We start from the raw sequence: 22470 nt of genomic DNA on the forward strand, positions 1-22470 counted from the left end.
CTATCCACTGTCCTATCTCTACATTAAAGGCACAAAAACCCAAAAATAAATCTTTAAAAAAAAGATCTTAAAAAGACTCTGTAAATGTAAATAATCTGGTTGGCATGTATTTCTAAGAGATAAAAAATTGAACTAAATGAACAATATATCACATTTTATACAACGCTAGATACATGTCGCATGTTGACAATTTGAAAAAGGTTATCTTTACAAATACCTCATCAAGTCAAGATGGATATATGCAAATCTCTCTGCTCTTGTCATCTTTGAACACACGTTCTCTGTCTGGAATAGAAATGAACTGTTAGAAGACACATTCCCTATCATTAAAGGTGGTAGACAGGGCAAATATCCCTGCTGAAACCTTACACAGTAAATAAAGAAGCAACCAACTTATTATGAAAACTTGGATTATCAGTTTCCTTTAAAACCAATGTACACTACTTTGAATAATTGATTTCAACCAGCACTCAGATCCTAGGACGCAGTCTTCACTCTGGCTTCTAAGCATGGCGAGCATCAACAGGCTCATGACCTGGGCTGACTTTGTCCTACTTAGTGGCGTCTGAGTCACATACTGTACAAATATCTTTTTGTATTCTTTTGAATTTGTATACATTACGCACCAGACCTCCTTTATCTGATTCATTATTTTGACAATTTCTTATAAAAAATAATTCTGCTAATTAAAGAAGGTAATTTACCCACTGAAACCAGACAAGGAAACTTTATCATGCTGTTTAATTGATCAATCCTTCTGTAATGTTTCTTTGAATTTGGTCCTCATGAGACAGGGTTAACCGACTACTTTGCCCCAACCATAAGGTCTATGACGTGAGTTTATAGGATCAAGGGAGTGTTGAAAAATCCTTTGTTCTGAGTTGAACTCTCTTTCCGGAGGGATTAGAGTTGCCTTACTTCTCTCACATGTCAACAACTGCAACTGTTGTCATTAAAGTTCTGTTTGTCACCATTCATCCTAAGTCACCCCAACTAAGCTGCTTTAAGTTTTGGTTGTCCTTCCATGCCTATCAGGGTCTACAAAATACCCTTCAAAGAGAAGCCAAAGCATTTCACACATAATAACATAAAGTTGTCATGCAAGGTCGGTCTTTGGTCAGCAAGTAATAGCTTGAAAAAAATTATGTACAGTATGGTCTCCCAATTAATCTCCATTTTAACGGAGTGGACAGCTATCCGCTTTAAAATAAGATTAGTCTAGTATATTGTGTAACCTAATGAGCTCTTAGTTTTAATTACAGTTCAAAGTAAGGTTCCTTCTTCCACAGTATCACTGCCAACCGGCACACCATGGATGTAATGTGATTTTGACCTAATCCAATCCGAAGTCGCTGAAGAATGGGTATAAAAGCTAAAGTAAGAGTTGAATCTCCAGTCACCCAAGGAGGTTGTAAGTGACAAGAAAGGCCAAACTGCTGGGGACCTCCTTCCAAGCACAGAATGGCAGAAGAGTGGGGAAAACAATCTTTTGAAGCCAGGAGGCACCATGAAGACACAACGAGGGGATCTTACTTCGTTTACACAAACGTCAATCATACCAGAGGTACAGTATGATCTTTTTGTTCGTCAATGATGGGCATGTAAATCATAAAAATAGTAAAGAAAAATCCACAAAAAACTGGCAGTGACAGCAGTAGGACCTCAAACAGGAGCAAGATTGTTTTCCAACAAAGTATGATTCAAATGATTTACAACTGTATTGTTTTGTTGGCTTGGTAATTGGCCTTCGAGGGTTTTAGTTATTTTGCAGTCAGTATATATTTTTCCGTGTGACATTGTATACGAGTCAAAGAATGAACTGCTGAATTGTTTTTACTAGTTATTTCACATGATCATTAAAATTGACTGTACTGTTCAGACTATAAAAATAAATCACTTACAGAAAAATTCACAACAGCAACTTTCCTCCAAGCATTTTCTGGCGCCTGTCATTAACTAGGACCACTAACTGATTCATTTGGGAGTTTTTTAATTTTTTACAATTATTGAAGGATGAATTGATTGAGGCATAATATATGATATGAAACTTTTTTCGTTCTTCCTTTTCCCCAGGTCCATTTGAGGGTCCCAATTACCACATTGCTCCACGATGGGTTTACAATCTTGCAACATTCTGGATGCTTGTAGTGGTCGTCTTATCAGTTTTCACCAATGGTCTCGTCTTGGTGGCCACAGCAAAGTTCAAGAAACTCCGCCACCCTCTGAACTGGATCTTGGTCAATCTTGCAATTGCAGATCTTGGAGAGACAGTTTTTGCCAGCACCATCAGTGTAGCCAACCAGGTTTTTGGTTACTTCATTCTCGGACACCCAATGTGCATGTTTGAGGGCTTTGTTGTCTCAACCTGTGGTAAGTGGTAATAGTTTTTCTCTATAGAAAAGGTTTTGGAGACAGTCATACAAGGTCAGGCCGTGAGTTAAACACTTTAACTGATTATCCTGCTTTCATGTACAGGTATTACTGCTCTCTGGTCCTTGACAATCATCTCCTGGGAAAGATGGGTTGTTGTATGTAAACCTTTTGGAAATGTTAAGTTTGATGCCAAATGGGCCACAGGTGGAATTGTGTTTTCCTGGGTCTGGTCAGCAGGATGGTGTGCATGCCCTCTCTTTGGATGGAGCAGGTAACCTGCTGTTGACTTTCTAATTTTGCAACCTTGTGTTTTATAATTATCAGCAAAAAATGTTAATCTTACAATTTCTTGCATCAGGTTCTGGCCTCATGGACTTAAGACTTCCTGTGGACCTGATGTATTCAGTGGAAGTGATGCCCCTGGAATTCAGTCCTATATGATTTGTCTTATGATTTCATGCTGTATAATTCCTCTGGCTATCATTATCTTGTGCTACCTTGCTGTCTGGCTGGCTATCCGTGCCGTAAGTGATCTTAACTGCAGTTTTATACTTACAAAAACATGACCACAGCCTGACTGCAGAATCTCACTATGTGTTGATGTCTTGATCACAGGTTGCTATGCAGCAAAAGGAATCAGAGTCAACCCAGAAAGCTGAGAGAGAAGTATCCAGGATGGTTGTGGTCATGATCTTTGCATACTGTTTCTGTTGGGGACCTTACACCTTCATGGCCTGCTATGCTGCGGCTAACCCTGGATATGCTTTCCATCCTCTGGCTGCATCCTTGCCTGCATATTTTGCCAAGAGCGCCACCATCTACAACCCAGTTATCTATGTCTTTATGAACCGACAGGTGGGTGAAAACATCACATTTTAAGGTTGAACAAATTCCAATGTCTGTTCGGTTGTTCTTAGTTTATTTTTGAGATAAATTATTTTTCTGCCCCTTTCAGTTCCGTGAATGCATCATGAAGCTCTTTGGCAAAGAAGTGGATGAAGGCTCTGAAGTGTCCACATCAAAGACAGAGGTCTCCTCTGTGGCTCCTGCATAAACCTCCATGTTCTCCCTTTTGGAAAAAGCTGAAAGCCAATGTAATTTGTACAGTAAATATTTATTGCATCTATTTTCTTTATATCCATTTTTTAGCAAAATGGTAGATTTCTTGCAAATACAAAAAAAACAAAAAAACAAAACACAAAGTAAATAAATGCAAAGTATTGAAAAACGTTTCTGTATCCCACTTATTGAGTGATGAACACTGTTGATCCAAAATAACATACATTGTAGAATTTGTCATTCAAAAGTGATGCTTTTGTACTGTAGGCCCTATAGTTACAAACCCTGTCCCAGAAGACAGGTTCGGAGCTCAACCAGTGTTTTGAGTGCCACACTTCATCAGACACCATTATATTGGGGATTTGAAAGCATTCAAATTTTAGCAACAATATCAAAAAGCAACACATAAGCCTGTTCTGTACAAGAAACTTGATCATTCTTTGATTGATTTACTGCGAAATGTATTACATTCCCTCCAAAATACCATCCTATACCAAAGGGGTTGAAGTTGAAACGTTTTTTTTTTTTTTTACAGTTTTAGATATTCTATGTATTTGTTCTCCTATGAACAGTTATGAACTTTGATGAAATGAGGGAAGAATAAAAGAGGGACAGAGGGAAAGAGCTAATGTTACAGTAGCTAGCTTACAGCCCACTGCTTTATTTATGCTACTTTGAGGGACACATTACTCCTCCATGGTCTACTGATCTGTGTGGCACTATACCATCTATACAACAGTTGTAATAACTTTGGTCACATACCTGATGTCTGGCTCTGAGTAACTCATCATCAAACTGACGAGTATCTCTGCATGTGGGTATGTGCACATAGGCATTGGCGTGTGTGCATAGCAGCTGCAGCAAAGAGGAGTAAGAAGAAGGCATTGTGCTGCTGTGAATAATACTTTCCGAGCTGATATTCTTATTTAATTCAAAATATTTGCAGGCTAGGCTGTACACAAACACTAAATTGTCTATTAAAAAAAAACAGCAGGTAAATAGTAAATGGCCTTAAGCTTGTATAGCGCTTTTCTAGTCTTCAGACTACTTAAAGGCCTTTTAAACTGCTGGTCACACCTACCCATTCACACACTCGGGACTGAACCCCGACCTTCCACAGCCGCCCCACAATCAAGCTCCTTTTTTTGTCTATTTTGATGTGCCTGATGAGTGATATTTATCAAAACGTTTTGACCAATATTTTGACTGTTGTATACACAAGTTTCGTGCATTTAAATTTCTTAATGAATCCAAAGACATGGATTGTCCATTGACTATGGAATGGTCAAAAGTCCCAATCTCCAGATGGCCACATCACCCATGCACACAGGGTAGTAAATAATACCTGGGTGGACTAAGCTCAGTTTGGGCAGCAGCAGCTCAGTCTGGGACCGGAGGGTCACTAGTTCAAGTATCGGTACAGACTAAAGTCTGCAGTAAGGTTCCTTACTGCCCTTGAGATGGCCACTACAAATCCCAGAGCTCAGGGGAGCTCCCTGTTAGTAGCCACACTCTGACATCTCTCCAATAATGCATGTTCATAGGTCGTGCTTGTGTGCATGTGTGCATATCTGGCCTATGTGTGTGAGTGGCATGTCTCTGAATAACAGAGGGTATATTTCAAGTATATTTAAAAAAAAGAATCCTGGGTTTGCATGTGCATATTTAGTCAGAGAATCTTTTCTCTACAGTCATTAAATTTGCAATAAAAAAATGAAGACCTAGTCACCAAAAATGGAAGGTACTTTACAGAATATGCCTTTTACTCTCACCAATGTAATGACACACATTGACCCGAGATCATCAATATTTTTCAATTGATCTATATGTTGTTTACATTGAAAAAAACCCACAATTTCCTCCAAACCCTATTTGAATGATGACAGGTCTTCAAACCTGACTGATTAAAAGTTTTTGATTTGAAGTTTTTTTCTTCATTTACGGTCCTCGTTGAGTTCTGGGTAGTTTATTGACACCTGTTCTGCAGGTTATTTCAGAGTTTTTTTGTAGGAGCTACCAGCTCTCCCCTTTTCTGTGTAACACTAATTATTGACACTTATTGATACCGATTATTACATCAATGAATCAGATGAAAAATACTTTTGCTTCAGCAATGGTGAATGTACAAAAGAGAAAATATAAAATCAAATTTAAGAGATAGTCCGGTGCCACACAGTCATGAGCTGACACTGAGTTTCAAAGAAAAGTAGTGCACATGTTTCTTGTTGTTTCACTGCAAATCTGCATTGACAATTTATCAAAATATATATGAAAATAACAATAGTAATGGTTAAAACCTAAAGTTAGACTCTGAGGGCGCATTATACAAAGCATCGTATACAACAGTAAGCAGTCAGTGTTAACAAAAATGTAGGAAAAAAATTAGATTTTTACTTTAACTTTTTTAGGGTTGACTGATAATTAAAGGTCTTGCGTGACCTGTGACCTTTTGAAGATATGCAATATAGTTTTGATGTCACAGTAAACAGTTGTGTTATTTGAGTTACAGTGTCAGAGAATGTTAAAACTGTTACGGAGAAAAAAGGCAAAACGAGTGAGAAAAATTAAGTTACTGTGTAAACCATTGTTTTGTGAAAGTGTAGTGTGACATCTAGTGGCTGAATGTTGTCTATAACATCCTTTATTAAAAGCAAATGAGAAAAATTAAACTATTATTAGTTTAATTTCTTAAAATGAAAACGCGTGTGCAAGTTACCAAAACATGCATGTATTTTATAAATAAATCTAAAGCCTGCAAGCATTAAACCAAAGGCCTAACAATCAATATTTATTTGAGGTTTATTTATTAGGTCCAATTTCTAACAAATGAATACACTTAATTCACTTTAAGTGTGTTTTTACAAAAAGAGCCGGTTTAGACTGTACTCTTTGTTATATTATTTACAGACCCAACATTATCCACCATCAGCACAACACTAAGCAATATTTAGCTAAGTTTAGTGGCAAGGAAAAGTGCCTTTTAGAGGCAGAAACCTTGAGCAGAACCAGACTCATGTTTAACAGTCTTCTGCCAAAACTGTCTATCCCAATCACCTCCCAGGTAGAAACCAATGCTAGCCAGCCAGAGGTAAATCACAAACCTTAAACCTTTGCATGCAAAACAACCTAGCTAGCACAGCAATATTAGAAATGGAATCAATCCTGAATCTAAAATGATTCAACTGTTTAAAACACATACATGCATCTAGAATGGGTATTCAATTAGAATTTAACAGAGGTGGGGGGTAGCGCTAAGTACTTGAGTCCCATGTACGGAGGCTATAGCTAAAGCGGGCAGCCTGGGTTTGTGGCTCTTATCAATCTGGACGTGAGCGGAGGATAAACTGAAATCCCACACTAGGTCTCACCAAAAACTGTAAATATTAATGGATGAAGCCTGAGTGACGTCAGCCATCTGTTAAGGCAGGGGGCTGCGGAGGCTCATCGGCAGCTGCCGCCATGCTGGAAATGCTGTCTCAGCCTAACTTTCAGTCAACCTTAGGACAGGCTGAAAGCTGGAGCTGGAACTGTTACATCTCACCCACCTGTCAATAATGTCAGCTACGCTCCTAACTATGAATAGCAGGTATCTTTCATAAAATCAAAACGGAGCCGTTTAAAAAATCGCCTCCATACAGTGTGTGCCCACGATGACAATGACTAATCAGACCTGCAGGCTGTAAAAGATGTCTATTTATGCTGTAAAATGGCTTTTCGGCTGTTGTGTGTATGTGACTTCTGGTGTTCAGCCTCAAGCGGACACTCGACAAACTGCACGATTTTGCATGTCCAGTATTAGCTTCATTTTTCAAGACCGGAGGGTTGCCGCTTGGTCTCAGCCCATATACGTACGTTTGTGTCACGTCGAGTCAGTGTGGACCTGTGTGCAGCAAATCTGGCGGAGTCAGAATTATTAGATCATACTAGTGCAGTGCCTGTTTAGACATCACAGATGTATTGTTAGATAAATGATGGCATCTATAATGTATTTTAATTACGCTCCACTTTTACCGATCCCTGTAGGCTATATTGCTTTTTAAATAATGTTGAGCAGTGCAAGCTATAAGGTGATTTATTTTGTTGTATGTAATGTTTGATACAGTTAATCACACATAATTGATCGTAATCCTACATCAAATTGGCATATCAAAGCAAGCAGCATCCTGGTTTGGCAACTATCTGTCAAATAGAATGCAATGCGTGCAAAATGGCAGGATCCACTTCTTCCTTTTTAGAGATCTCAAAGGGGGGGCCCCAAGGTTCGATATTAGGACTAATTTTATTTTCCATTTATATCAATAAGCTGTGTGAAAATTTGTCGAATGCCATGTTTCACTTTTATGCTGATGACACCATCATCTATTGTTGTTCAACATCTGTTGCACAAGCTTTTGAGTTTCTGCAGTCAGCATACAATGTTGTCTAGTCTGGTCTGAGGGAACTGAAGTTGGTCCTAAACTATGATAAAAACAAAGCTCACCAACAAATGTCCAATGGATTTTAATTCCCCAAGGAAATCAAATTGAGCTTGTCAAAAGCTACAAGTACTTGGGTTTTCTTATTGACTGTGAGTTGTTTTTTAAAGCACATGTCACCAAATTGGACTCTAAACTCAAGGTGAAGTTCTCCCCACTTTTACTGCATGAACCTTGGCTGAGTGTGTGTGTGTGTGTGTGTGTGTGTGTGTGTGTAACAGCTGACCATTTATCGGCATGCCCAGAGATTTAAATAATCACTATAGTTCGCTGCTGTGCCACATGCGTAATTGCACACAGCAGACGCATTTAGGCCAGGCTACATGCGACATAATAACATTTGAAATGAGTAATAGACATTACACTACGTTTGGTTGTCTTAACCCCAAGTTACTCTTCTTACTCTTCTCCCTCTACACCAATGACTGTACCTCAGGGGACCCTTCTGTGAAACTCCTGAAATTTGCAGACGACACCACCGTCATCGGTCTCATGGAGGACGGAGCCAAGTCTGCTTACAGACAGGAGGTGGAACAGCTGTCTCTCTGGTGCAGTCAGAACCACCTGCAGCTCTGCTCTTTTTTTAGAGTGCTTGCAGTACATACTTCTGAAGCCTCTATTTCTTAATTATATTTCCCATGGGGGCTCTAGCAAGCATCTGCTTCTCTTGTTTTGTTTTGCATTGTGGTACTTCTGGGATAGCTCCTTAACCACAGATTTATGCAGCAGCATTTTTCTGAGTGAGCTGGAAAGGACAGGATGTTTTGATAACTGGCTAAAATGTATGCAAGGTTACTGTGTTTGTCCCATATTTTTCTTGGCTCTTTGCCACTATCTTTTTGTATCTCTATTTTTAGAGGGCACCAGGGCAACTTTGAGAAGTTTTATTTCTCTTTTCAACCTTTTTTCTGTTTATTTTGAAGGCATTGACCGTGTTGTTTTTCTCTAGAACACAATAAACACAAATGATTTCTACATGTTGCGAACACTTGCATGAGCATCATACATCTGACTTCCATCATCCATAAACCTGACTAACCCCTTTACCGTTATTCTAATCTGAACCTTATCCCGACATATGACTGTACATTTGACTTACTTCCTTTGTTAGAACAGAGAGATGTTGCAAAACTCTGTTATAAACACACAAAAAGCACAAGTTACATAGTAGTACAGGTATGGAAAAATCTAATATAAAAACGAATCCCTTTAGTTCAAGGGAATGAGGACTCATAAGGAGAGTTTAGCCACTAGGTCCCTTCTCACTCCCCCTTCCTGTTAAGCTGGAGAGGGACAGGTACAGTATTGACCACTAGATTTAAACTTGATATATATTGGTAGTTGTCTTGTTCCTCTTGTAAACATATTTTATGTCAATATGCTTTGAATTTGTATGTGCAATTGTTGATGCACCATGAAAAAATATTTTCCTCACTGTGTGCACCTTGATATATTGTGTTTGCACATTAAGTACAGAATCATTCCTTAAAAGCAACAAGTTGACATCCGCCAGCTGAGTTATAATATAACGTAGATGACATCTACGGGATGTACCACCCAAAAAATAAGTTTAACTATTACTATTCTTATAAAGAGTTTTTTTTTTTTTTTTTATCGCTGAAGAGAAATATATACATAAGCCAAATTTGTTTAAAAAAATTTAAAATGAAAGCCATTATCATCAAGACTGTATTTTATTTTGACATCAGCCGGATACGATTTGTGACGTCAGAGTTTGCGCATGTCAACCTTACACGTGAGGATACAGGACCTCAACTTGGTTGAACTAATGTCGAAAGCTAGTACGTATTTTAAAGTTGTTTACACGCTGCAGTCACTCTCGTAATCGCTGTGGACATTTTTTAAATGTGTATTTTCTTGTTTTCTTGTCTACAGAGCAAAAACGAGCCAAACGCATCGGCTTTCTCGGTAAACTTAAGGTAAGCGCTATCCGGCTAATGTTATCCGTGGCGAGTTACATGTCATCAACTCACTTGCCATTTGATACACTGCACAGAATTAAAATAGTGTGAGCACCTTCTAGTTGCTCATTTTAACCACTCTTAAGTACTCCAAACCATATCCCAGAGCGTTAAATGTGTCATTTAAAATGTCGTCACATGTTTCCTATGTCAATGCTGAGGCAGGCTTTACTGTAAGGGAGTATTATTGGCACAAATTGCATGAACTGCCATAGACCAATGTGTGGCGAAGATAAAATACAGTCCCAGTTTCTTGTTCACCATACTTGGGTGTAATGTTAGCATTCTGTTGCTTCAGCGTCATTGAGGTGCCTCACAAATAAGCAAAGCGAGCAGCTGCAGTTTTTGTACATCAGATAGAACAGGAGGAGAAATCTAAAGGGACAACACATCCTCAGACTCCACACACACACACACACACACACACTTTACAATATATACAAACTTGTACCCTCAGGCCACAGGTACAGATCGCCCACCTTCAGGATTAAGAGAACCATGTCAGGCTTTGTGCCCACATACACCAGACTAATGAATGTTTATGCATTGCATTTATTTTCAACATCACTCTTTTAAACCTTAAAAAAAGTATTCATGATCTATTTATCATGCTTTTAATATAGCGCAGAAGTTAACTCGAGTCCTTATTCATTTTTAACCCATATTAGATTAGAATTTTTAGCTTTATTTATTGCTAATCTGTCATGCATAAAATGTTATGGTTTACAAGCAACACTCACTCAGCACTCTTTGATTGCACTTTGGATGTTGGTATGTCATATGTGTGTGTGTAGTTTGTTTTTGTGCTGTCATTCATGTGAGCTGTGTGCACCATGGACAGTGCGCACTGATGCTTTTTTCACAACTGAAGTTCCTAATGGATAATAAAGTCATTTGAATGCTGTCAGACATTCACTGTTGGGCGAAAAACAGGTCAAATGTTAAAAACACACACAAACACTAAAATGCTAGAAGAGAAAGTCTGGTACACATCTATAACGACAATTATTTTACCAAATATTTGCATATTATTTTTTTCCCAAGATTAATTTGTCAGGAATTGACCGTGCTTCCTGTCTACAGATTAAAGATGGACAAAAAGGTGAAGCTTCAAAGAATCCACAGCAGCATATCAAAGACCAAAGAAACCCAGAAGAAGTCCGGAAACAAAGGGTAAACAACCTATATGCCTATATTGCTGTCTGAGGTTAAATTGCATGAACATTTTATGCCATAGTAATTTCTCATTTCTTTCCTAATTAGCTTCAGGACCTCCAGGAAAAGCAGAAAATCTCTAGAGAGAAAGAGCTGATGAAGAGAAGAAATTTACAAGGTTTCCACAATGACATCCTACAGCGACAAAGGCAGTTTGAGCAGAGGGTACATTATCAGGAAAGATATGTTGTGTTACTGTAGAATCACAACGCACATTTCTGTTGTGAATTATGTTTTCTTCTTTCTGTTCACAGGAGACAGAGATGCAGAGTTTGGAGAAGCATGTTAATTTCGAAAATGAAAACTCAAGAAAGGCATACTACAGAGAATTTAAAAAAGTATGTAGGTTGTCAAATATTCCACAAACTGGTCTATTCCTGCTCTGTATGTTACAGTTTCATCACTCTGTAATATGATCATACATTTCTCTTAAAGCTCCCATTATACATCTGACTTATTGTTATTCAATTTAACATATTTCTGTGTTTCCTTTAAAAAATGTTATGCTATTGCATATTATATTATGCATATTGACAAATGTGTGTTATAATAACTTATTGAAAAACACAACAATGGTGTATATGTAATGAACAAAAAGAATGGGTAGATTTTTTAACCTTTATTATGTTACTGGGTTATAGGGCAGTAAAAACTAAGAAAGGCAAGCATGAGATGCTAACCTGCCAGCTAGTTCAGTCCATGACTGGCAACATTTACAACTTTGAAAGCTTGTTATACCAAATATTATCTAAAGGGCGATTCATTGGATTCTGCGTTAAGATTAGGTCATCCCCTTTTTTATGTCGAACTCAAAAATGGTTTGGATGTCCGTATTTGTTTGGCCCGATTCTGACATAAAATTGACAATACTCTTTCTCCCACTCATTATATATTTAAAATTTGTTTTTAAAGGTAGTGGACGCCTCAGATGTGATTTTGGAGATTTTGGATGCACGTGACCCTCTTGGCTGTAGATGTCCTCAGGTGGAGCAGGCAGTCATTCAAAGTGGAACCAACAAGAAAATAGTTTTGGTGCTTAATAAAATTGGTAAGTTAGTTAGATTTTTAAAGTTAATAGTTTAGGAATTGTCTTTATCAGGATACATTTGATTGGATAACAAAGTAGTTAAATGGTTTATTTGACTGTGTGAAATATACAAATCTTGACTTTGACTTTTTTTTTTTAGATTTGGTGTCAAAGGAAATTGTGGAAAAATGGATTAAATATCTTCGTAATGAGTTTCCTACAATAGCTTTCAAAGCGTCTACACAACAACAGTCCAAGAACTTGGTATGCTTTTGAATATGTTCATTTCAATCATTAAATGTTAAATGCACAATGTAAGTTATAGAATGACGTGATTTCCCTTTATTACTTTCCCCCTCTGTCTCATGTCATGGACAGAAACGCAGTAATGTACCGGTGACACAAGCCACCACAGAGCTTCTGAGTACCAGTGCATGCATTGGTGCAGATTGCTTGATGAAGCTACTCGGCAACTACTGCCGAAATCTAGACATAAAGACAGCCATCACTGTAGGTGTTGTAGGTGAGCATCACATCCAGCAATTCTTCAGGTTCATTGTGTGTAAAATGCAATGCAATCCACAGTGAAATAATTATACACCTCCTGCTTTACAGGTTTTCCTAATGTGGGAAAGAGTAGTTTGATCAACAGTTTGAAACGAGCAAGAGCGTGTAATGTTGGAGCCACTCCTGGTGTCACCAAGTAAGTATTCCATAAGTGCTGGATCCCAGGATCCTGTGAAAACCTGCTGACTTTTAAAACATCTTTTCTTTTGGTTGATGGATTTTAGGTGCCTTCAAGAGGTGCATCTGGACAAACACATTAAGCTCCTGGATTGCCCTGGTATTGTCATGGCTACTTCCACGTCTGATGCAGCCATGATTCTTCGGAATTGTGTGAAAATCGAACAGCTTGTAGATCCCCTTCCACCTGTTGAAGCCATTCTTCGACGCTGCAACAAAGCACAGGTATATCTAGTCAGTGTTTCAATATGTTTACATGTTACCTTGTGTGTCAAACTGTCATTGATGTAATCTTTTCTGGATGTACAGATCATGGAGCACTATGGAGTTTCTGACTTCCACACAGCTCTGGAGTTCCTTTCAATGTTGGCTAAACGTCAGGGCAAACTAAGAAAGGGGGGACTGCCCGACACTGACAAAGCAGCTAAGAGTGTGCTAATGGACTGGACAGGGTGCGTAAAGTTTAAGATTTTCTAGAGATTGACCATGTTTTTAGCATTTCGTTCATGCCATCATTTCTTGTTCTTTAGGGGGAGGATCAGCTACTTCACACACCCTCCAGAGACACACACCCTCCCCACACACGTCAGTGCTGAGATTGTGACAGAGATGGGTAAAGCGTTTGACTGGGATGTACTGGAAAAGGGAAATCAGGAAGTTCTTGCAGGTAATGGAAATTTATAGCTCGTTATTTACTCCTAGTGGTCATTTGGAACAGTGTCACCATTTAGACTATAGAAGTCCTCCCTGTCAACTGTTCTTTTGGGCTTTTTTCTGTATGAAAAACTGGTCCCTGAGGAAGGTATCCCTAATATGACAACATCAATCTCAAGCTGTCAGTATGTTTTTCTCTAGAGATTAATTTGCTTTTCTCCATGTTGCAGAGTCATCTTGTCCAGATATCCAAATGGGATTCTGCATGGAAACCACAGGAATGACAGAGGGTGGTCAGAGTGACCCATCCTCTTACCTGGGAATGGCAGAGACAGCCTCTGAAGAGCCAGAATTTCAAGATGAAACTGAAACTATGGAGGATGGTCAAGACCCAGAGGTTTGAAACTCTTCCTCATCACAACTAAAGACTTAACTTAATTACATTTTATTGTGTGCACTTACTGGAAATATTTTACTTAAACCTTCTGTCCTGCTCAAACTAGTTTGGACCAATGACTGTGGAAATAAAGTCTCAGAAGACAAAGGCTGACTTTCCAGCGAAGGATCCTGCATCCAAGACTCCAGGTTTAAAGGATATATTGAATGTGGATCCTCTGCAGCAGGGCCAAGCACTCCTAGCGGCTGGCAAGAAAAGGAAAAAACAACAGAAAAGAGCTGGTTGGTATAAATATTGGTCTCCTAGTTGTGCGTTTTAAATTGTGTCTGTGAAATGAAGTGTACATGTTATTATTTCTCACCTTTTTCACATGCTTTTTTCAAGATAGAAGAAGAAAAATCAGATATGGTTATACTAAAGTAGCATTCATCCTCAGTGGGGGGGGGGGGACTTTTGTTGTTTATGCCATATTTTTCATCCCATGTAACTGATGATAAACATGCATCAATCTACATGTGATCACACACACAAAGTCTTCTGTTAAGAATAAAGTATAAAGTGTTAGCTTATATAGCTGGAACTGTATCATCATCCAAATATTATTTAACTTTTTTTTCTTTTTCCCTTCTGCAGACAAAATTGCCACCAAACTCTCTGATACTTTGACATCTGCAATGGATTTTTAATTGTGAGAGCTGAAATAAAAGGAACATAAAATATTATTAGCATTTTGTCTTTTTTGAAACTTATTTCTGCTTAATTTAAAACGATTACAACCAACCAGCAACACTTACATTTTCTTTGTCCCAAGTACTATTCTTAACTAAGGCAATGATGTAGATGGTTCATGCTGGTGTTGGCTAAGATTATATGCTGTTAAGAATTTGTTTTTGGCTTTTTTTTTTTTGTCTCTATTACAAAATGCAGATAGCTGGCATCGAGGCTATGATCTAAAGCTATCTGCGAAATTAGATTTGCATATTGAGTTAATTAAACTCTAACCTAAAATAGGGCTTTGTGTTTAACTATTACAATTTGAATGTTGTTTATCTAAGATGTTTTGAAATGTAGGAACCTCACAGCTGTCAACAACTTCCGGGTCACTCGTTAGAGGACCTCAGCCCGTCGGCCTAAGATAAACAACACTGGTGCCGCGGTTTAGTTAATTCCTGTTAAACGAGCTCCAGCGCATTAAACATGGACGTGAAAACGGAGGACTTCGGGAGCTAATGGCTGTGGTTACGAAAAACAAACCTTTTATTACAGTAAGTTTCTCTCTGATTCTAAAAACAAGTTGTCTTACTATGTAGCATTAGCTTCAGGACTAGTAAATCGTGCTAACTAACTAGCTCACTGCAACTTCCTATTTTCGTTTTTCACGACTGCCTTTCGGTACAGCTGAAACAACACTGTTTTAACAAAAGTATTCAGTTTCTTTCCAGTTGACGGCTGATGGGTAACTAAAGTGTGTCCGGTGTACAACAAAAAACAATAAGGTGTTTTGATGTGGGCCCGTTAGCAGCGCTGAGCTGTCAAGTTGTCGAGACGACAGTCTGGATAAAAATAGAGTTTACCATAAAAGACTAAAGTTAGCAAGTTGACAAATCGCTCTAAACGGCGCATGAAACTAACCAAAATCTAAAATGACATGGAGCTAATTCGACTTTTAATTTATGTGGGTAATAGTGTCATAATTCAAAACATCGGCACCGTCCCGCATCTGACCCAAAGGCTGGTGCAACGCTGGCTACACCTGTGACGTCATGGTGGGATTTGTTTTGCAAGTCTAGTGACTGAATGATGGTAGGGGCTATAACAAGTACTCTGAAGTCCCAGTCAGCGATTATTACGTATAGGACCTGACAAGTGATTGTGTAAGGACTCTGTACCAACAAGTAGCTCGGCGGAAAGAATTGAGCCTTAAGGATGTTGGTATGTTGTAGTTATTTGGTATCTGAAGGTGTGAGGTTAAAATAATCCTTGTTGGGCTGAGTGGCAGAAAAAACACACAACATATTTTTAATGTAATTATTTATGCTGTCCAGTGTTACCATTTGAAGTATTTGTTCAGTCTCACAGTTGTTTGGATTTATTAAGTTAATAGTATGGTCTGTATGTTGCTTTTATGCCAAACCAATAGTTGAGGTGATGTTTTGATTGGTCTCCAAAATCATAATAACCACAGATTATAATTTTAAGGATTGAGTTGTGTAATATCACAATAAAATAATATACTTAAAACTGCTGATACTACCTATAACCTATCAAAAGTCTTCCTATTTCTGTGTTTTGATTTCCAGCTCCATCTCTAGAACTTGATATCGCTCATCAGTCATGTCTTCTCGCGTGTTGCTGCGCCAGCAGCTGATGCGAGAACAAGCCCAGGAGCAGGAGAGACGTGAGGCCCAGCAGCAGGCCTCTGCCTCTCAGCTCCGGGCCTCTGATTCCACTCCGGCCATCTCTGTCACACTGCCCCCAAATGCTGCCCGTCCCCCTCCAGCACAGGTGCCTGTGGAGGTGCTGAAAGTAAGAGCATCATCTAGTATAATCGCAACTTCTTTTTTCCACAAAGACTGACTGTGAGAGTACATTAGCCCTTAACAAATCTTTAATTGATCAGGTGCAGACCCACTTGGAGAACCCAACCAAGTACCACATCCAGCAAGCACAGAGGCAGCAGGTGAAGCAATACCTCTCGACCACTCTGGGCAACATAGCAGTTACACAGACCATGGGTGTGTCCCCTGTGCAGCAGTCCAGTTCTGCCCCAGAGGTTGCTCAAACTGCCAGCAGTGCCCCAAACAGTCCCATGGCTCTGCTAAACATTGGATCCAACAAAGAGGAAGTAAGACAAGTTTCTGCTTTGAAATGACTGCTTGTGCTTCTTGTGTGTGATTTTGGTTTGCTGATACAGCAAATTGCACAATCTCTTAAGTGTGCATTTTTTTGGAGAAGTTAAATGTCTAACCTCCTGCTTACTTCTAGGTAATTACTTTCTGTTTGCTAAGCAACGGTGGACCCATAGGTCCCACTATGATGATGCATGCCTTTGTTATCGTACCCTTGTTGGCCTGTTGTCACAATAAGATGTTAAATACTGCATCCCCAGTTTAAGCATGCCAGCACTTCTTCTGCCCACATCTCTCTCTTTGAAATCAGGTCTCTTCAGAACAGTTAGTTTAAATGTTCAGTGCTGGCATTCAGTCTTTACAGAGTATACTTGACTGTTTTACATTACAAAGTGCTCCTCAGGTATATACCGGTACATACATGTTGATAACTTTCACACATGAAACCACAGAGTCTATATTGAATGAGTAACACTGGTGTTTTCTCTGTCATCTGCTTTATCCAGATCGATGATGTGATAGATGACATCATTAGTCTTGAATCCAGTTTTAATGACGACATCATTTCCTTGATTGACTCAGGTCTTCAGCTGCCTAGTACGGTAAGAAGACTGATGGTGTTTTTTTTTTTTTTTCAACCATGTATACTTTCTTTTAAATATTTCCTCAGAATAACAAAAAATATTTATGGCAGTTCTTACCCATTCAATTTTTTTTCATATTAATAGTTTTTCCTGTGAATGGATGGTCTCCTTAATGTGAGAAATTCTGAAGACGTCGTAGTAAATATACAGTTTTGGCACTTGGTTATTATTCGTCACAAAAGTGCTGCCAGGGCGGGGCAAAACAAAAAGGCAGAGAGAAGTGAACCAAAGTGGACTCTGCCTATAAAAGTACATTGCAGCTGCCAGGTTAACAACCTATCTCTTAGATAGATAGAGCTTGCCCAAAATTAGCAGCTAAACAAAAAATGAGGATTATGGTGATGCTGTTGGAGGAAAAGAAAAGGAAACACAGTGAGGTAAACAGCATTTTGTGAGTTTTGAAATAGCATCAGCTAATCATCTTCAATATGTAAGAATTGAATTTATGCTTTATCCTGAAACAAGATCTGTTATTTGAATTATTTTCTAACTTCATTTTAATGCTTACTTTTACTAGTGGCACATTAGAACTGAGCAATATGTCGTAGTGTTGTGAAATGTGTCAGTTTTGGTTGAATTCATGGAACTTGCTTTAAACTTTTAAGACGAAAAAGGGAAAACAACCTTCATAAATACTGCATCTGCTTTTTTTGTTCTATTCCTGCAGCTCCCAGGAAATCTGTTGGATGTATACCATAGCCCTGGAATGGCAGCACCTACTCTCACCGTCAGCAACTCCTGCCCGGCTGATCTGCCCAAAATTAAAAGGGAAATAACTGGTAATTTAAATTCCTTTTCATAATCATGTTTAACATTTAATAAAAACCCTTTTTCTTTTCAAATGTTTGATGTGTTGCATAAAAAAACTGAATGTGTCTTTCAGATTCAGATGTCAAAGCAATAATGAAAGAAAGGCAGAAGAAAGACAACCATAATCTGAGTAAGTCAGGCTTTAACTCGGCTTCATTTATTTATATATGTTAGCATCTGCATCTGTGTGTGTACAAAATGAATACAAGATCATTCTGGGACAATATCACAATGTCCCACTATGACAACACATACTTTGTTTGAAGTCATTCTTTCCTAGTGATTGATTTGAGATGATATGTGTATGTGTTCGCTTCACCTCCCTCCCTCTTGGTTCCTGCTTGTCTACAGTTGAGAGGAGGCGGAGATTCAACATCAATGACCGTATTAAGGAGCTGGGCACTCTCATACCCAAATCAAGTGACCCGTAAGTGCAGTTTGATTTTAAGAATGCTCAATTTTCCTTTCATTCATTATTCAATATGTATGAAAATATTTGTGTTTTAATTGTAGAAATCTCTGCAGCTACTGTTTAGTAAAATTGTCATCCTGTTTTTTCTTCCTGTTTTTTCCCTCTCTTCACTGCCTTTTTAATACATATTTACTGATCTCACAATGGTGACAGTGAGATGCGTTGGAATAAAGGCACCATCCTGAAAGCTTCTGTAGACTACATCAGGAAGTTACAAAAAGAGCAGCACAGAGCCAAAGATGTCGAGATGCGTCAGAAGAAGCTGGAGCAGGCAAACCACAGTCTGATGTTACGCATACAGGTGAGTGTGTGTCTCAACTGAGTTAGAAGGTGGCATATACATGACTTCAAGTACAAAAACAAGGAAGTTCTTGACTTGTTGTAGTAGTTAAAACTTAGTTCTGCAGAGAATGGAGACAATGAAGCAAATGTGATCTGTATGGTAAAGATGTGTTTCAGTCAGTTATCATAGCTTAAGAAATCATGCAATGTAGCCTGCCTCTGCAGACTTGCATGGTCTGATGCTGATATATTCAGAAATTAATGTTTATATTTTGACATAGGTTGGAAACATGTCAGCCGTTGATAACTTAAGTCTTTATATAAAAAAAACGACATGCATGAAATTCCACTGTGCTCTGTAAACGTACACTTAGCTTAACAATCGAGCACAAAAAATGTTATGTTTTAAAAAGAACGTTTCCTTTTATTAGTTTTCAACCCAGACTTGGTAAGCCCTTATTGCCTTTGGATTACTGAAGATCAAATTTTAGCAGTTCTCAGTTAGTTTGACATAGCTCAACTTTTTAAGGCAGTGTTTTCACTTTCACAGTTTAAATTCAACAGCTGCTGGGCGTTGTATCATTATATCTTTGTCAAGGTCATCTAAATGTGAATTGTGTGCTGTGCTTATAGGAGCTGGAAATGCAGGCACGGCTCCATGGCCTATCCACACCCAACAGCATCTCCCCTGGTCTGAGTTCTGATCCCTCCCTGCTCCAGCAGCAGGTCCAACACAGCAGCCAGTCTATGGCTGTAAGCGCAGGTGGGGCTTCCTCACAAAACCTCCTTGGTATCGGTGCGGCGACCATCGGACAGCCTCTCCCAGCCTCCTTCTTGTCCCCGCCCTCCTCAGACTCTCCAGCAGGAGTCACCATCAGCAGCCCCCTGGACCTGGGCAGTCTGAGCTTTGCTGAGCTTGACGACAACTCTGCCTCCGCACTCTACTCTGACATGGGCTTGGGAGACATTCTTATGGACGACGGATGCACCCTGTCTCCAGAGAGGGGGGCTGATTCGCTGTTTTCTCCTTTGTCACCGGGTGCCTCTAAAACCAGCAGTCGCAGGAGCAGCCTTGAAATGGATGAGGACTTGTGATAAGCTCTGAGTGGCAGTTAGAGACTTCTGCAGGGACAAGAATGTCAGGAAGTGAGGTCTATCCTTAAATGACATCTATTTATAGGACTGTAGAATTGAACTTAGAAAAGCAAAAGTAGCTAACAATAAGATCATAACTAACAAATATTTTTGCCATAAAGACCTAATTATTACAGTTCCTGTTTGGAGCCGGTCAGATGATTATGTCTGGGATTTGAAATGCAATCGTATAAATATTGAATCTTGTATAATAGGAGCATGGCATTAAGAAATACATTCATAAATAGGTTTTAAGATTTTCTTCAGAGATTTAAGAGGGATATAAAGTTTTCTTGTATTTAGAATGTGCTCATCTTTAGGGAAGAAAGCTGTGATGTTTTGTTGTTCACAACAGCATTGGCATAAAAAACTGCTGAAGAGATGCCAACACACAGTATATAAACTGACTTGGAATCAGGGTTTGTTAGTAACATTTACATGCTCATCATGTTGGGTTGTTTCACCAGCAGCTTCAGAAGGGATCTTTGTATAATGAATTGGCATATTGTGAAATATTTTCTGCATATTGTATATAAGAATGTTTTATTTTGAGCAATTTTATTGCACCTTATTTTATGGCCGTCTATGCATTTTATGAGAGTTTTGTCTGTTTTTATTACTATTTCACACAGTGGATGCCCAGGTTGCATGTATTTGTAATGATCCTTAAAAGCAGTGGGAAATCACTTGCTGCTGCAGCTAGTTAGCCAAAGCAGGACTTCTTCCAGTGTAGCTACAAATTACAGATCAGCATTTTATTTTTTAATATATACACTTAGTCAATAAAAGTGCAAGACAGTATGAGATGCAGAACAATTTTTCCTTACTCATTAGTACTGTAGATTATTAGTTTTTTACATTTGAATAATAGTAACATTAGTAGTGTCTTCAGACTAAAATCTGTGTTGTCCATGACTGTTTGTCTCTGTTAACCTTGACGATCACTGAGTGAAGTTACCGGTTAGCATGTTCTATTAAGACTGTGGCTTTTTAAAAAAATTAAAAGTAATATATCTGCCAAACATTATTGCTCATAGTAATATGAATTCAGAGGGCTTTAGCCTTCTTTTCAACCAACCACTAGCCTCACCTCTGTAGTGATGTGGTCTGTTTGTTGTGTGAAACCTTCAATGCAGTTATTTTCAACAACTCTAGATTGGCATTCAAATTGTAAAATGCTAAATGCAACATTATGTACAGTAAATGAATGTGTTTTACTTTCACATGTACGCACTGTATTTCTTTTCATCAACACAACCTCCAAAGTCTAATGTTGAAGCTTTGTTTTAAGTTGTGACCAATCTAAAAGCTGAACTAGTTAATGCAGCCACAACTGTTGTATTTTTGTGTTGTGATTATTTTATGGGGTTCTAATCTGTTTAAACAGAACTTCCCTACTTAGCTGAAAGAAGCTTCACTCAATAGCTCAATGCTGCTAATGTTCCTATGGTCATCTTTTCCACTCAAAAACAATACAGAATTGTCTTACCCTGACAGATATTTGAGTGCTAGCACTGACTGTTAACCATAAACAGGACATCGTTTGTGTCTTGTTCCTACAAGTTGGCTTTTGGATGATTTTAACAAATAAATGATTCCCAGTGATTTCGTGTCTTGATGTGGTCTTTTACTGGCAGCCAGCATCAGTGGTAAAGCATTTGAGAGATTTCCATAGCAAGGTCCAGACACTCGGTAGCCTGGAGGCAGATATCGCAGACAGGACATTCACACTGGCAGCAGTGGACGCCCAGACATCCACAGTGGCCGGTGATGTCCAGAATAGGCTGAAGGGTGGAGGGCTCGCAGCCGCACAGGTATGAGCAGAGAGTCCAAACACACTCATTACACCCCCTCATCATGGAAAGTAAACAGTCAAGAGGGTGACAGAAGAGGCAGGCCAGAAGGATAGCAGCACAAAGGTCTCATGAAAGGAATGATAGTGACAAAGACAAGAGGTGAGGAGACAGAAGAAAGCTTCAAGTCAAGGAAACAAGTATTTCAGAAACTAGAGATCAATAATTACTACACAAAAGTTTTTGCCTTTACCGTCATCGTCTGGCTCAGTGTAGACAGTCATTGTTTTGAGGCTTTCCTGACCCCTGTTGATGAATCTGACCGACTCACTACCGTCATAGACTGTGCAGTCCTCCACAGAAGGTGGCAGCGAGGCACTTGGAGGCTTTGGCTGGTCTTTCTCCACGGAGCATGGACTAATGATGGATTCTGGTCCAGTCACTCCGCCTTATTGGTTATTATGCAGGGTAGTTTCATAAAATGCAGTCAGATAATCTTTATAACAACTTCATCAAGTAGAAATAGCCATTTAGATATAATTTTTTATCAATTACCTATT

General features: G+C 38.9%; 3 protein-coding genes across 4 annotated transcripts; all 3 read left to right on the forward strand.

Moving 5' to 3' along the window:
* Nucleotides 1-1396: 1396 nt before the first annotated feature.
* Nucleotides 1397-3601, forward strand: LOC132977694 (red-sensitive opsin). The gene is made up of 6 exons (XM_061042468.1): nt 1397-1564; nt 2074-2370; nt 2476-2644; nt 2732-2897; nt 2989-3228; nt 3329-3601. Exons 1-6 carry the CDS (start codon nt 1462-1464, stop codon nt 3425-3427), a joined length of 1074 nt encoding a protein of 357 aa, XP_060898451.1. The 5' UTR covers nt 1397-1461; the 3' UTR covers nt 3428-3601.
* Nucleotides 3602-9599: 5998 nt separating this feature from the next.
* Nucleotides 9600-14648, forward strand: gnl3l (G protein nucleolar 3 like). Its single transcript, XM_061042465.1, has 15 exons — nt 9600-9709; nt 9804-9847; nt 10973-11062; nt 11153-11269; nt 11359-11442; nt 12017-12152; nt 12292-12395; nt 12510-12654; nt 12747-12834; nt 12923-13100; nt 13185-13327; nt 13406-13542; nt 13760-13926; nt 14033-14207; nt 14560-14648. The coding sequence occupies exons 1-15, from the start codon at nt 9649-9651 to the stop codon at nt 14610-14612; spliced, it is 1722 nt and encodes a 573-aa protein (XP_060898448.1). The 5' UTR covers nt 9600-9648; the 3' UTR covers nt 14613-14648.
* A 370-nt stretch (nt 14649-15018) lies between these two features.
* On the forward strand, nt 15019-21722 carry tfe3b (transcription factor binding to IGHM enhancer 3b). Of its 2 annotated transcripts, none has more exons than XM_061042466.1 (9): nt 15019-15191; nt 16227-16452; nt 16547-16771; nt 17282-17377; nt 18087-18198; nt 18303-18359; nt 18581-18656; nt 18837-19002; nt 19617-21722. In XM_061042466.1, exons 2-9 carry the CDS (start codon nt 16261-16263, stop codon nt 20076-20078), a joined length of 1386 nt encoding a protein of 461 aa, XP_060898449.1. In that variant the 5' UTR covers nt 15019-15191; nt 16227-16260; the 3' UTR covers nt 20079-21722. The 2 variants fall into 2 exon arrangements, with proteins under 2 accessions (XP_060898449.1, XP_060898450.1); XM_061042467.1 differs by having other exon boundaries at nt 18855-19002.
* The last annotated feature ends 748 nt before the right edge of the window (nt 21723-22470 follow it).

The sequence above is a fragment of the Labrus mixtus genome, chromosome 7 (genome assembly GCF_963584025.1).
Source record: "Labrus mixtus chromosome 7, fLabMix1.1, whole genome shotgun sequence".
NCBI lineage: Eukaryota > Metazoa > Chordata > Actinopteri > Labriformes > Labridae > Labrus > Labrus mixtus.